This window comes from Amphiprion ocellaris, chromosome 1, assembly GCF_022539595.1.
Source record: "Amphiprion ocellaris isolate individual 3 ecotype Okinawa chromosome 1, ASM2253959v1, whole genome shotgun sequence".
In the NCBI taxonomy this organism is placed as follows: Eukaryota; Metazoa; Chordata; class Actinopteri; family Pomacentridae; genus Amphiprion; species Amphiprion ocellaris.
In genome coordinates this window covers 17831245-17846586 of record NC_072766.1, presented here as the reverse complement: position 1 = coordinate 17846586, position 15342 = coordinate 17831245, and the positions used below count along the sequence as shown (strand labels likewise).

At 40.3% G+C, this 15342-nt stretch overlaps 1 protein-coding gene across 5 annotated transcripts; it reads left to right on the top strand.

The window, feature by feature from the left end:
- The first annotated feature begins 2173 nt into the window (after positions 1-2173).
- On the top strand, positions 2174-14941 carry LOC111587968 (uncharacterized). 5 transcript variants are annotated; one of them, XM_055013737.1, is made up of 6 exons: positions 2174-2384; positions 3371-3510; positions 3660-8145; positions 9049-9149; positions 11002-12834; positions 13274-14941. In XM_055013737.1, the coding sequence occupies exons 1-3, from the start codon at positions 2379-2381 to the stop codon at positions 6394-6396; spliced, it is 2883 nt and encodes a 960-aa protein (XP_054869712.1). In that variant the 5' UTR covers positions 2174-2378; the 3' UTR covers positions 6397-8145; positions 9049-9149; positions 11002-12834; positions 13274-14941. The 5 variants fall into 5 exon arrangements, with proteins under 5 accessions (XP_054869712.1, XP_054869711.1, XP_054869717.1 ...); XM_055013736.1 differs by having other exon boundaries at positions 11002-13055; positions 13157-14941; XM_055013742.1 differs by lacking the exon at positions 13274-14941 and adding an exon at positions 12939-13115.
- Positions 14942-15342: the final 401 nt, after the last annotated feature.

Genomic DNA, 15342 nt, shown 5'->3' with positions numbered 1-15342 from the left:
TTTTCGATTTTTTTTGACTATTAGTGTTTGCAAGTATCTCTTTAAACACTCCTGATAAAGGGAGTGCTTCTATTGATTCAGGAACTAGCCAAATGTGCGACTTGCTGTATTTCTTTACTAAAATTACAGAAGTTACAAATGGGATGGGCACAACCATTGTTGTTGTCTTATGAATTGGCCCCCAGCTTTTAGAGACTTTGTCAGTACAGTCACAGAAGGTGATGCTGTGATTGTGACCAAGGGAGCCACTCTCTTTCACGTGCAAGTACAGTCCAGTACGTGAGCTATGTCACTACACACCCGGTGAATGGAAACATTCAGAGCTACCATGTGGTAAACTTACGTGTGATACCCTTTGTGTGTGTGTGTGTGTTTTGGCGTTTTGCCTTTATTTAGCCGCACAGTACACAGATACGAGAACCATGGGTATTATATGCCCATGGTCCTCCTGTACTTTATGAATCAAATTGCTTGTATTTAATATTTTAATGTTTGTTGTTATTGTTATCTGTCTGTTTTTGTTAACTATGACATTTGCCACAAATGTAGGCCACCTGGTTCGACTTGTACACAGTGGAAAACATTAAAACCACCTGCCTAATACTGTGTAGGCCCTCCTTATGACAAGGTGTGGACTCTATAGACCTCTGAAGGTGTGCTGTGGTTTCATACACTATCTTGTAAGTCCTCCAAGTTGTGAGTCGGGGACTCCAAAAATTGGACATCTTCTACCAGCACATCCTACAGATGCTAGATCTAATTGAGCTCTGGGGAATTTTGGGTACAAGTCAATACTTTGAGCTTTTTGTCATGTTCCTGAACAATGTTTGCAACATAGCAAGGTGCATTGAAACAGGTCGCTGCTATCCGGAATACTGCTGACATGATCTGGTTTTGCACCAGTGTATAGGAAGGAGCTACGTCTCAGCATCCTCCACGGTCTAGTTCAGATGCTCACATGCCCATTGTATACTTTCAGCTGTAAAAAGTGTCAGCAAGTGTTCGCTGACAGGCAGCAAGCTGCATTGCACTGTATGTCCTGACACCTTTCTGCAATAGCTACATTAGGTTTTCAGCCGTCTGGACTACACTAGCTTTTCTGTGGGGTTGCACTGGGGACCAAAAGTGGCAGTGTTCCATACCAACATGCACCAGTGAGCCTTGGGCACTCATGACGCTGTCAATGATCCAGCTGTAGTTTTCTTGTACCGCTTTTGGTAGGTACCAGCCACTGCAGGACCTTGGAGATGGCCTGACGCAGTTCTCTGTCCATCAGTATTTGTCATTACTCAGGGCCTTACACTTACTCATTTTTTTTGCTTACAATACTTCAAGAATTGATGTTCACTTGCTGCCTAACAAATCAGAATGACAGGTGCCATTATAAGAAGACAAAGGCAAAGAGTGCTGGATCAGTGAATTTTACGGTAAACAAATTACTTTTTCCCATTGCATGATCTGAATATTTATAATTTTTTTATGTGGCATCAGAATTAGTTGTGTAGTGAGTTATTATTAGTTTTTAGTCAGTGCTGCAAGTCACGATTTAAGTGGTTCACTATGTAATGCGGAGTGCTGCAGTAGTATTTCCATTGCACACTGGAAGGGAAAATGTAGTACAGGCTTGTGGTCAGTGAGACTGTTCTGTAACGTTAGAGTGCTGCAGCGATTAAAAGGCGTGACAAGCACATGGTGTGGAAGGGTGGAGAGATGGCTCAGTATGGAGTTGTCAACAAAACGTCAGCTGAGAGGGACAGGCTCATAGTCTGACGCTGGAAACGTTCTATCTAGAATCAAAGCAGGTAGAAATGTTTAAGTGTATCACATGTTTCTTCGTCAGTGCTCTCTACTATGGCTTGTAGAGAGCACAAAGTTGGCACATTAAGTACATTCATGCTAAAACTGACATGACCTCTGACCCCCCTGCAAGAGAATAGAAAAAAAGAAGGTTCCTCAGGACTGTTAGGTACTTATTCTTAGAATGAATAACTGCCCTGTGCTCTGTCTTTTGTAATGACAACTTGGTATTTACTGCGTATTTGTAGCATTCAGAAAAATAACTTCACTCATGCAATCTTCTTGTGATGTGAGTAGAAACACTGTCTCGCTGCTACAGCTCTGTGGGTCCTCAGTGGGCTGGTCTCATGTCCCTCCATAACAGGCAGTGGAGATTCTGACGCTAGACGCCGGCACTCCTTATAAGCACCTGTCCTTCTGTGTCATGCCACGCTCCCAATATGAAAAGCGTGTGATTGTTTTCCACAAGACACAGTGTGCGTAGATAGTAAACTGACTATATAGCCTCTATAGAGGTTCGTTCTATCATTCAACTGCAAGCACGACAGTGAAGGCTTGTTGCTTTTCTCTCCCGATACACCATGGAGGTAAGAGAATATTTATTTCTATCTGGTTAATATAATCAGAGAGCTCTTAATACTGCACTACTTTACAACTTAAGTAACTTAAAGTAATCAAGGACAGATTTGCTGTCATTGGGGTTGTAGATTTCTATATTTGTGAAGTATATCAACTGATTTTGAAAAGTTTATTGATAAATACCCATATTAAAAGAATGCATGCATTGTTTTGTTAATAGGTCTATTAGAAGAGTTTTGTCTGCTTGTACATTGAATGTAGCTGAAAAAAGGTGGAGCCAGTTATGCATAATGTTTTAATCACTACAAGAATACGTTGCCTTGATTTATTTTAATATCTCTTGAGGCTTTGAGTTGAAACTCAGAGTGCAGGCTAAGACAGAACTTGAAAAGCCATCAGAGAAAGCAACTAAATCAGCTAGCCCCATTCAAAGATTGTAAGCATGGATTCTGTGTTAAAATAACAGCAAGACACACAAATGAACATTCAACCAGTTTTGATGGCTTTAATCTTTATTGCTGTTCATAGTTAAAAGAGACCTTTCTAATGTGCTTTCAGTGACAGAGACACAATCAACTGTTGCAATTCCATGTAAAAATGTAACTCAGTGCATGTAAAACTATAGTAATGTGAGTGAGACATGCCATCTGAGCACCTTCCAAAGATACAGCAATTTCAGTGTGAAATTCCTTCTTTGTGGCTCTTTTGGTACTAAAAACACCGTAATCATAGAAGATCGGCACTCAGTTTATCTAACTTGGCTAAGTGGAGCTTCATATTAACTTCATCTATACCTTTCAATCCATTTTTACATGGAACAAGTTGTGTGGATTGTGTCCATCGTCAGGAACACTTCTCGCAAGCACCAGTGTAATCAGAACAAATGATTACAGCAAGACAGGCTTGTTTGAAAGTAGAATCTTTTTCATGGGTATTATTCTGTTTCACCTTGTTAACTGCACATAACTCCAATGGACTGCTCTGTACCCTCCAGGTGCCACACTGTGCCCAGGACGTTGGCAGCCATGCAGTGTCATTGTTGGCTTATCTGAACATCCAAAGAGAACAAGCTCACTTCTGTGACTGTGTGCTGATACAGAGACAGAGTCCAGCTCAGCTCTACCCTGCACACAGGTGAGCAACTGCTTATGCCACTCCCAAACAAACACTCCAACATGTAAAACATTCTTAAACGTCACATGTTTATAATTGCGTTGTATGCCTTATGTGATTTTTATGATTTTATGCCTGATCACACATGTAATTGGTCTTTGCTCCTCCAGGTGTGTTCTGGCAGCTTCTAGTCCAGTGCTGGCATCTATTTTGTCGTCTACTGGTGCTCTGGTGGAACTTCAAGCTCCATGTCTGTCTGACGCTGTGTTGACGCCTCTTCTGGATTACATTTACACAGGAGCTTTGCCATTCACTCATAGCCAGCAACAGTACTACAGTCTGCTCAACGCTGCCTGCTACCTGCAGATGATTGAACTGCAGGAGGCTCTGAGGGCTTGGCAACAAACTGAGGCGAGTGCTGCAGAAAATGCTGATGCATCCCCTGGAGCTGAAACTCAACCATATAAAGGCAATAAGAAAACTTCTAGGACAACGATGAACATATTCAGTGATCTGCCTCTAACACCCAGTAGTGATGCCTTTAGAAGACTTGAGGAAACAGACACTTTCAGCGTACAAAGTGCTACAAGTTCACCAGAAAGGGAAGCTCATGAGTATTCAGCAACTGTGGAAACATTTAATGAATCTCAGATGCATTCAACCAGTAGAGATTCTAGAGACGAAGAAATAGTTATGAGTAGAAATAGCAGTAAGCATGGTTCCAACAAGTGTAGCACATCAGATGCAAACAGCTTAAGCACTGAAAGCAATGCAAATGCAGGTGACTACAGACAAGCACCTCATCTGACACGTCAGGATTTGATTCAGAATATCACTGGCATTGCTGAAAGGCATGACATGTCTGAAGTGGACAAAGAGGTCCGAAAGGATCAGTTTCATTTGACTGCCATTGTAAAGCCAGAGATCTGGCAGAAGAGCAAAGGAGAGGAGCTAATGAGAACAACCGAGGACAGGAGGAGCTCCTCCTTATCACCACATCCAAGTTGTGGGGCAGTTCCTGTCATCTGTCACAGCAGTAGAGTGGCTGTCCTCCAGCTGGCAGAAGTGTCTGCAGTGCCTCCGTACCATCCAGCATCCCTGGCTGCAGGCAGCTCTAGCAGGGCTTCTGTCTCACGTTCAGCAAGCACAGACAATGACAGCATTGTAGAGAGTTTTTCCACTAAACATGAAAGTCAGCATGGAGCACAGAGTCTGGACAACAAACATAATAATCACCACACTCTCACACACAGTCAAGATTACCGTGACATTTCAGCTCAATGTGCTACGCAGGATTTTAGTTACAAATTCAGCGCAGGTAGATCTGATGTGTCGAAAGAGGATTACAACAGCAGCAATACAGATTGTTTTATAATACAGAATAAAGAACATATAAGAAAAGGATTGCCCCACAATACAGAACATCTGAGGGATGATTCAGTGCCACAGAACACGGACAGGAACAAGTGGTTAAAGTCGAGAAGTGACCTCAGTATCGATGGTTTCCCCTCCAAACATAAGCGACTGGATTGCTTTGAGTGCTACAATGTGTCCTTGGCAACTGCAACAGAGGAGCTTTCACAAGATCCGAGAGCTGCAGTTTCGCTTCCTGTAGAACACTCAGACACACAGAGGGACTCTCACTGTAAAGATTTATGTGCCGAGGGAGAAGCGAAAGAGGAACATTGTAACTCTAGAAGGTATTCCGCTGAAATGGATGTGCACGACAGCCATTGCAATCTCGATGTAAATAAGATAAACTGGTACTCGAACATACATGGAATTGGGAAAAGCACTAAAGATTCCGCCTCTAGCCAGAATGAACATGATTCAAATTGCAGACATACAGCTATGCAAAGCAGAGCACACAGTGTTGATTTGTGTCTGCCCGTCTCCATCACACCAGGGTCAAGCTTGGATAATGTCACTGGCAGGCGCTCTCCCTTTGAATGCCGCTCATCTGTAGAACCTGAACAGACCTTAGGCACTGAGACCACGGAGCCACACTTATCTCTTAGTGTGGGCCAGTCATACCATGGACATCTTCATTATCACTGCCTACCACAGGACAACATGCACTTATCCCATGGAGACCCAGATCAAAAACACCCCCAGGCTAACCACCCTGATCATTCAGGCAAGTCCAGTGATGACGAGGTCAGTACCTCTGCAAGTCCAGGTCTGAGTCCCCTGAAGCAGCACTTTGCTACAGGGGCAACAGACCAAGTTCTCTTGCTGGACATTAGCACCAAACCTGCTGAACTGATTGTATCCTGTAAACACAGATCTGACAGAGAAGAGATCGAGGTTGGAGAAAAGGACACATTTGAAACTAGGATCAGGAATCATGATAGAGTCCAAAGAAAAGAAGCAACAGCAAGGGATGAGATGAAAAAAATGAGGGCTAGGACTGAGAGTTTGGATGAGACAACATCTTGGGGTGGACAAGCAAATATTGATAAAAGAAAATCTGTGGGTAAAGACCAAAGCAGACCAGGAGCTGAGGTTATACAAAAAGCTGGAGTCATGGAAGTGGTTGAGAACCAAATCAGTGCCTGGACACCCTGTGCAGCTCCTCCTGTGTCAGACTCTGCACAAGTCTCCATGCCATCCACCTCGTCTGTTTGCATACCTTCTACCCTTTCAGCCAGCGTGCCATCAAACATATCAGCTCATCTGTCAAGTCCTGCTCACCACCCTTTCCAATGTTCTCTATGCGATCGTTCCTTTAGCCAGCGAGGCTCTCTGAATAGACATGTGCGCAGCCACCTTGGCGTAAGGCCCTTCCCCTGCCCCCACTGTCCCATGACCTTTTCACGGCAGTACCGAGTCACAGAGCATATGCGTGTCCACCAGCGCTGCACACTTGGGACTGACTTTGAAAAGCCTCCTGCCTCTTCAATGTGAGATAATGAAGAAAAGCATCAAAACTGAAATTTAACCATTGAAAGAAAATACTACTCAAATGTATGTGTTTTTAATGGCTCGCTTTAAGTTAGTCTCGATAATACTGCAATGTGATGAAAGCAGACTATTCCTAATAATGTGATGGACATATAACTAGTATTTAGACAGAGTATTTAAAAGTTTAATTTCAGTTAACAATGAAACATGACAACTTGTTCGTGGAAGCAGTGACTCATGATGGTTAACATACAGAGGAAATAGCTAGCACTTCCTCTTAGACGTGGAAATTTTAGTCATCTTTGGTTATCAAGTTTGCGACTTCATTTCTTTCATGCAAACCTAACTGCTTTGGCAGCTATTTTTTAGTGAAAAATGCACTCTACCAGCACCAAACAGCAAACAGCGCAGAACACAGTAGAGCATTAAGCAGCTAAAGAGCCAGATATGTTCTTCCAGGAGTTGGCAGAGACCAAAAACAGTGAAAAGCAAGTGAATAATGAGCCGAGGCAGCCTGAACCATGACTCCAAGTGAATTAATATGTTCTCCTGTGTCTGCTGAATATCGTTGAACAAAGTCACTGCAACAGCTTGTAAGATGTTGGGTGATATGTGTGTATTGCATCATAGCTTGTTTTCTCAGCGCAAGTGACAAAAAATAAGTCAAAAAATGCAGTTCTGATGTATTCATTCTCCTCGTGTACATCTACTTGCTGTAGACTGCAGCAGAAATGCTATACCGTATAATGATATAATGACAGAAACAAAAATCCTTAATTTTAGTGCCATAATGCATGTGTCTGGCCAATGTAATTTTGAAATTTATGACCGGAGACATCACAAGTCATTTTGGCAATTTTAAGTGTAATGCAGGACTCTTATTTTGCACAAAATTGTACATAATGTAGGCAGAATTTTATAACTGGACTTCATTCCATTCAGGACTCTAGTGTGCTGGTATTCAGTAGGCACTACATTTGACACTGTGAGAAATGTATTAATGATGTCTCACACACTGTCCCCTGTAAGTGAAGACAGTACGTTGGGTGTCAGAGTGTGCTGTGAAACATGACCTGAAGATAAAAAAAAAAAAAAAAAAAACAGAAGAAAGAAATTTGTGTCAAGGGCAGGCATGAGGCTCTCTGCATGTTCTGTCTTATCAATGCCAAACTTGTTCTATAAGGAACAGAAAGGTGGAAATGGTTGTTCTGTACTCAACTCCACAGATAGGACATACATGTAACCATAGGCCAGAGATGGTTGGAGTTGTTAACATTACATCTTCATGCTCTGAAGGTCCGTGTACGGATCTGGTAACTGGATTTTCCGTTCTGAAGCGGGTATTGAAAAACAAAAAACAAGTGGTTATTTGATTTTCGTTTTAAAATACAAAAATTAAAATTGAAATACAAGGCGTTTTTCCTTTTCATGATCAAAAAGGGATGTACGAAATTTTAAAAATGCTTTGATTTTCATTTTATATTTAGAATAACAAAAAAATAAAATCAGTAAGAGACAGAAACGAAAAAAGGTCCGTGTTTTTATTTTGTGGGACCGGAAGTGGTCATCAGCAAGTGTGGAGCCAAACGACAGCAAGATTCTCGGAGGGCGGAGCCAGAGAGCAGCGATTGGTCAGACCATAGACAATATAGAAGACTGCACGCTAGCGTATCTAGTGTTATATGTATCTATGGTCGCCACGTCTGGTAGCATCTCTGGCTGTTGTTGAGCTTGTTTTTGGAGTAAAACACGGTAAGAAGATAAATACTAATAACCTGTAGCGTTGTTTTTTTGTACGTTAAGTCAGCGACTTGTAAAGAGTTGTGTTTTGTCGTGTTTCAGCAGTTGGTCCGGACGCGTTAGCTAGCTAAGCGGCTAAGTTAGCTAGTGAGCTAATTAACACAGGTGGCTAACTTACCGCTGAACACCTGTGTTAGTTGCTGCCACAGCTGTCCCTCATTAGTAGAATGACCTTCTCAACCTGTATTTCTCTGCTGTGTATTTTAGTTTTTAAAAAAGTTATTCTACTTTAAGGTTAATTGAAACCCGTTGAGCTGCACTGAAGTTTAACATTCAGCTGGTTTGAATTAAACCACGCTTAACTTAACATTGCGCAACATTACCTTTCTGAATCTCCATAATTTCATTAAATTCCTTCTCTCTTCCACTGCTCAAGTTCAATCCAGTATATAAAATGACATTAATAGTGAATAAACTAACAACCAGCCATTGTATTTATTTATTATTGCATGTATTTGTAGTAAAACATGAGTTGAAACATCCTACTTTTGGATCTAGAACTGCACAAGCCGTTCATTTTCAGTCACCTGATGAGTTAAACTCCCCTTTTTATGTGAGGTTGAAGCAGAAAGTCTGAGTTAACAAAGAAAGTTCTTTATAATTTGCGATACCTGTTATCTCTGACTGAGGCTTTAGTTTTTGTTGAGCTGATTTACACGTAGAAACTTTGTTCAGGAAGATTTCTCAGTAGCTCAGAGGACAGGCTGCTTTTTACACAACCTTGTAAGAGAATGTCTGTCAATGCTTTCAGCAGAATTTAGAAACACAACACTTCCTAAACAGATATTTTGAGGCTGTGAGGTTGAACGTTTGAGAGTATATCAGTGTGTTTGTTTGTGGTCTTTCTGTTTCTAGGTGGAAGCTGAATTAGTGAGGATGACTCCTGCTCCTGTCATCTCTAAGCTCCTCACACATCTTTACCTGCACATGAGGAAAATCACTCCTGTAGAATGCAGGTATGTTTGTCATTATTATAAAAAGATGTTGCCTGGTGACCTGTCAGAAACCCATTATACAGAGTCAGCCAAAATAATGTTTACACACATCAGGAAAAGAAAAACTTGCATAAATATTTCAATACCAAATTTATTCAGACATCACGAGATTAATAAAAGTTATCTTTGGCCTCTACAATTACAAGAGGTGCTCAAAGTGGTGGCCACTGGCTTCCAGACATTTCTGTTGTGTTGTAGACGTCACTTGTTGATGCTCCATTCATGAGGGTAGCGCCATCTGTTGGGAAAACATCGTACAACAGGACACAGAGTTATCGTGATTTGATCAAACTTAGAAAGAGGAATCTATATGTGTAGAAGTACTTATACAAATGAAATATTTATAAAAGTTTTTCTTTTCCTGATGTGTGTACATTATTTTGGCTGACTCTGAACTTAATGAGAACAAAACTGTCATTTAATTGTTGCTCTGAAAGCTTCTTTAGTGAAAACCAGCTGGTGTTCTGCTTTGAAACAAACTGCTGTTGAGGTCTGTGTTTTTAGGTTTAACCCCACAGTTTCTGAATGAACTGATAGTTGTTTTTTTTCCTGATCAATGTGGACGTTATAATTGATGGTAACATTTACTGATCATATAATCAGCATGACAATATAACAGTATAACATTCTGACCACCTGACTAATACTGTGTTGGTCCCTTTATGCTGCTAAAACTCCTCTGACCCAGTGGTTCATCAGAACCTCTGGGGATGTCCTGTGGATTCTGTGGATCCTGTGGGTTGCAGGGTGGGTCCTACCTAGACCAGGCTGATCCTGGACCATCCCACAGATGCTCAATCAGATCTGGATGTGGGGAGTGTGGAACCCAGGTGAACAGCTTAGCTCTGTCGTGTTCCTCGGACCACTCCTGAGCAGTTTTAGTTTGTCCTGCTGAGGGTGGCAGCTGGCATCAAGGACTGCTGTTGCCATGGAGACTAGGGGGTTGTTTGTCCTGCAGTGTTTAGGTGGTGGTACATGTCAAACATCCACATGAACGTCAAGGTTTCCCAGCAGAACGTTGCATTAGAACAAGATGATGGATGTTGTTCTCTTCAGCTGTCAGTGGTCAGAATGTTGTGGCTGATCAGGTGGATCTGTCTGCCTTTACTCTGACATCCAGAGTTATACAAAAGTGTAGTATGTGTGCAGTGCAGAAGAGATTTACTTTATTGTATGCATTTTTTTTTTTTTTTTTAAGGGAGAGCATTTTTTTTATCCACCTGAAGAAGACCTAATCTTTCCCTTCAAAGGATAGTTAATTGTTACTACGGCTTCCATAGTGGTCCCATCAGAGAAAATCATATCCATATACAGATTTTTATTAATTCCAGGGCTGGTTCAGTAAAGATTATAATAATAACTACATCAGATAATTCTTGGTCGCAGTTGGAATTTTGCAGCCTGAGAGATGGTTGAGAAGGTTTGCAGTTCTTGTTTTAGCAAAATATGTTATAATAGAAGATCTTTATTGTCATTGTACATGAAATTATCTGCAAACCAGCAAAGTGTATCAGTCTGAGGTATCTAAAAATAAATAAGTAAAGAAAAATGCTTCTAAAGCCAATAATAAACAGAATATTTTGAGGGAATATTCTAAAAAGGAAAGAAAAGCTCCATTCTCACTCCTCTCAGGATAAACTGTCATTAAAATTGACTTTAAATTTAGCTTCAACACGAGATAAAAACATTTACTTTCATTACTGATGTTGTCAAGTTTTAATAAAGTTCATGCTACTTTTATAAAATGATGAAAGTGAATAAATTGTATTTCTGTGATCTGTGTTTGATTTCTGTCTTTTCTCCTGTCATCCAGATGTTCAGAGGGAGATGATGCCACATCTGGTCCAGCTGATGGAAGGTCTTGAAGTTCTCTGACTGGCCTCGACTGAAGATGGTCGTCTCACTGGATTTAAGGTTCAGATGCTCAGTAACAAACTCCACCAATGAGCCAACAGGGAAGCTTTAGGTTTATTAAATGTTGCTATGAAGGTTTCGCTGTTTTTCTTTGTGAATGCAATGTGCTCCAACTGAAACTTGAATTAGAACTTAGAAGTAAATCCTTCCATCTGAAAGGATTTAGTTGCATTAATAACCTCATAACATTCTAATTTTTATTCCAGTCTTGGTTGGAAATAGAATCTCTGTATTGATTCAGGTAAAAACTGAACTTCACAGCATGTTGGAGCAAAACAACCAGATGAAAACTGTGATGGTGTTGGATTGTCAGACCGTAATGTTGCAGCTCAAAGCAGCTTTTCTATCTCAGTTCATTCTGACATTCAGCTATGAATCAACACAGCAGATGGTGATCCATGCTGTGGAAGTCTCACATCTCCTGATTTAATGGAGCTGCTTTGCACTTTTTACACTGTTTATTCACCAACACTTTATTTAATAAAAGTCCCATCTAGTTTTTATGAGGAATGTGATGTTTTAATTTCTCTGTGAATAACTGCAGTCTAATGCAACAGCTGGAGTTGTAACATCTGTCCTGATATTGATCATGAAGTATTGATCAGAATACTTATGGTTAGCAGTCATCCCTGAAGTTTTACATTAAAATCTTTACTTGTGTTGTGAACTTTGGTAAGAAGCAGAAACTTTAGCGTTGCCATGGATACATGAGTGTTAAATTCTGTCCATGTTTCCATTTTGGGAAATGCAGTCCAGTTCCAGAATGTGGAGGAATTTAGTCTCACAATCACAGACAACAAATATTATCTGAAAGTCGGGTTATTGTTGTTTATCAGCACAATACAAAAAGATTAATGTTAGAAATATTCCAGTTAAGACTCTAGAATATCATGATTTATGTAAATTTACCTCAATAATATGAATGTTCAGGTTAAGATTGTACAGTGATATTTATTATGTAAGTTTAGCTGATTAAAGTTTATGACTCTGCACTAAAATATTATTTAAATTGACATCATTATTATAATATTTAGGGTCAGACCCTACAGTATTGAGATTAAGAAATCAAATATTCTATAAAATGTAAATACACTGAACTCATTTGGATATATTTAAGTGAGACTCTACAATATTATTTGACACAAATCTATCTAAATCAAAATTTTAATAATTTTCATGCCAAACATTTACTGGACTGATTTAAACATTAAAATCACTCCTTTCTAATCCTCTGCTGTACGTTCAAACCTGAGGCCTTAAATAGAAACACACAAGTATCTGTTTGAAGGAACTTCTGCAGAGTCCTGGTTCCAGAACATGATGATAGAATTATAGACAAACTTTAACAAAAGCTGCCTGAGAGTTTACAGGTTTTTATGTTGGATTTCTTCAGTAATTTAATGAGCGTTATCAGCAATAATCAAGTGTTCATTTGATGAACTTCATTTCCTAAAACATCCAGAATTGGAGCTCATATCTTTGGCAGCTGTAAAGTTTCTGCTCCTTCAAAGTTCACAACACAATGAATGAATTCCTAAAACACTCTCAATGCTGGAGAGCGTTTGTGATGCTGAAGCAGTGATCAGTTTTTCTGTTTCTTCTCTGGAGATGCACAATGAGGGACGTCTGCAGAGACTGAGAAAGAGTCTCACCACATCCTGACATGAGGAAAAAGACTTTATTGAAGACTACAATGAGAAAAACTATCAGACAGCAGACGGCTGCATTCAAGGTGAGCTCTGAACATTTGATCTGGAACAGGAATTCAATAACGGCAGCATGAGCTTCATTTCAGTCTGTAGCTGCTGAATTCATGGATGAATCATCTGGCACTAGAGAGGAAGACCATCAAACATCCATGTCAGCTGATGGAGGTCCAAGAGTCTCACCAAACAAACAACCTACAGAGTGAAGACCTCAAATCTGATTGGACGGCCTCCTATTCAGCCACATGTGTGAACAAATGCCTCTAAGTTGATTTGTTTTCTAAAATAAATCTAGTTTGAGTCCTAATCTATGCCTGTGTGTTTGCTTCTTTACACCGCTGTTAACAGTTTAGGCTGTTAGATTGTTCCAGATAAGACAAGTACAAGATTCTTCAGAGCCGTTCTACCACGAGCCTGACAGGAAGAACTCCAACAGCTACTGAATGTTCCTGTGGTCCCCTCAAGGCTACAGGAGGAGCCCTACGAGGACGAGCCGGTCCACCTGATGGAGGCCAGTCGCTGCGGTTCAAAGCCAACACCGACTACGTGGACTTCTACTGGACCACATGGAGGCCTTCAAACCGGACCAACAAGTTCAGCGACTCCCCGACTCGTGGGTCTGAGGACGCCGCCGAGCCTCGGCCCAGCCGGCCTCCTGTCTGTGGGTGTTTGAGTGCTGAGAGGTTTGTGGATGCATGTGAACGTGTCTGTGTTGAAACAGCAGCTTTTGACTCAGTAACGCCGGGAAAAACCAAGAGCTCCTTTATTTGTGACTTCCACTAAAAAAACTGATGAAAATAAGTTTGCCAGGGTTCTGACTGATAACAGATTATTAAATAATGAAAATAATAGTTTAAATATTCCTTTAAACAATCCTTTTAGGTCTACATTTCCTTTACACTGACTTCTTGGTATATGTACAAGTATTTTGGGTGGAATATACCATTAAGCCCAATGTTCAAGGGTTCTTCTGGGAATATACCATTAAACCAACCTTTTAGGTAAATGTTCCAGGATGTTGAGTAGAATATACCATCAGATCAACCTTTTAGGTCTACATTGGAAGATTTTAGAGTAGAATATTACTCCAAACCATCCTTTAGGTCTACATTTAAGGTGGAATACTCCTTTACACCAAGATTTTTTTGGTCTACATTGAAGGATTTTAGGTGGAATATTCCTTTGAACGAACTTTTTAAGTTTATGTTCAAGGATGTTGGGTGGAATATACCATCAGACCAACCTCCAAGGTCTACAGTAGTGAATTTTAGGTGGAATATACCATTAAACTCACCTTTTAGGTCTACATTGGAGGATTTTAGGTGGAATTTTCTTCCAAACCGTCTTTTAGTCTACATTTAAGGATGTTTAGGATGGTATATTCTTCCAAACCAACTTCTCAGGTCTACATTTCAGGTGGAATATTCCTCCATACTAACTTTTTTGGTCTACATTGAAGGATTTTTTCTAAACCACCCTTTCGGGTCTATATTTGAGGTTTTAGGTGGAATATTCCTTTTAACCAGCCCCTCAGGTCTCTTTGAGGATTTTGGATGGAATACTCGGTTAAACCAACATTTTAGGTGCATGTCCAAGGATTTTTGGTGGAATGTTCCTTTAAGGTGGATGTTTGAGGACCTTGTAGGTGGAATACTTCCTGAAACCAACCTTTTAGGTCAACATTCAAAGATTTAAGGTGGAATATTCCTTTAAACCAACCTAAATTTCATGTTTTGATCATTATCAAGTGAGAAACCTCAATCCAGACTCCTCATAATGACGTTTGAGATTTATGCTGCTGTTATTTGTTTAGTCCAGACTAAATGACAGAAATCCACAACTGTAATTTTATTTCAGGACTCGGTTATTAAATGTCAAAACAATCCATGTGACTCTAAAAACTCAACAGCTGTACAAACTCTAAGATTAAACTCTCCACAAGGATCCAAAATAAGTTGGACTTCTACATGAGAGCTTTAATTATTCTTCATCTACTTCCTGAAAAGTTTGGTCAATAAAAAAGACAAAAACTAATATTTTCAGCTGAACTAAAGACAGACTTTGTGATTTTTCTGCTCACATGTTGTGTTGTTGTAAACTTACTCTTTCAAATAAATACCTGCCTATCCCCCTGGAAACCAGCATTTGTCCTGTTTTTGTGTTTCTCCTCGGCAACCCTAGACAGCCGGGTCGTAATGTTTTTTGAGCAACACACCATACTATGTTTTTACAATGATGGTTCTACTATGAAACCAGTTTGACATGTTCAGGCGTTCTTTGTGTGAAAACTCAGAGATTTCAGGTATCAGAAGGTGGTTTTCAACTTTCTTTGTTAACTTTCTGCCTCAACTTTAAACTAAATTTCCTTCACTAACCCAGCCCTCTGGACTTCCAGTAAGCTGTGTTCCTATTGGCTGTCCAGGTGGCTGCTTGGTGTTATCAGGAACACCTGAGCAGCTCACAGTCTTCCTGCTTTATTTAGCTGCAGTCAAACATTTCCTCTGCTTGTCTTCACCAATGAACCGGGTTTGGCT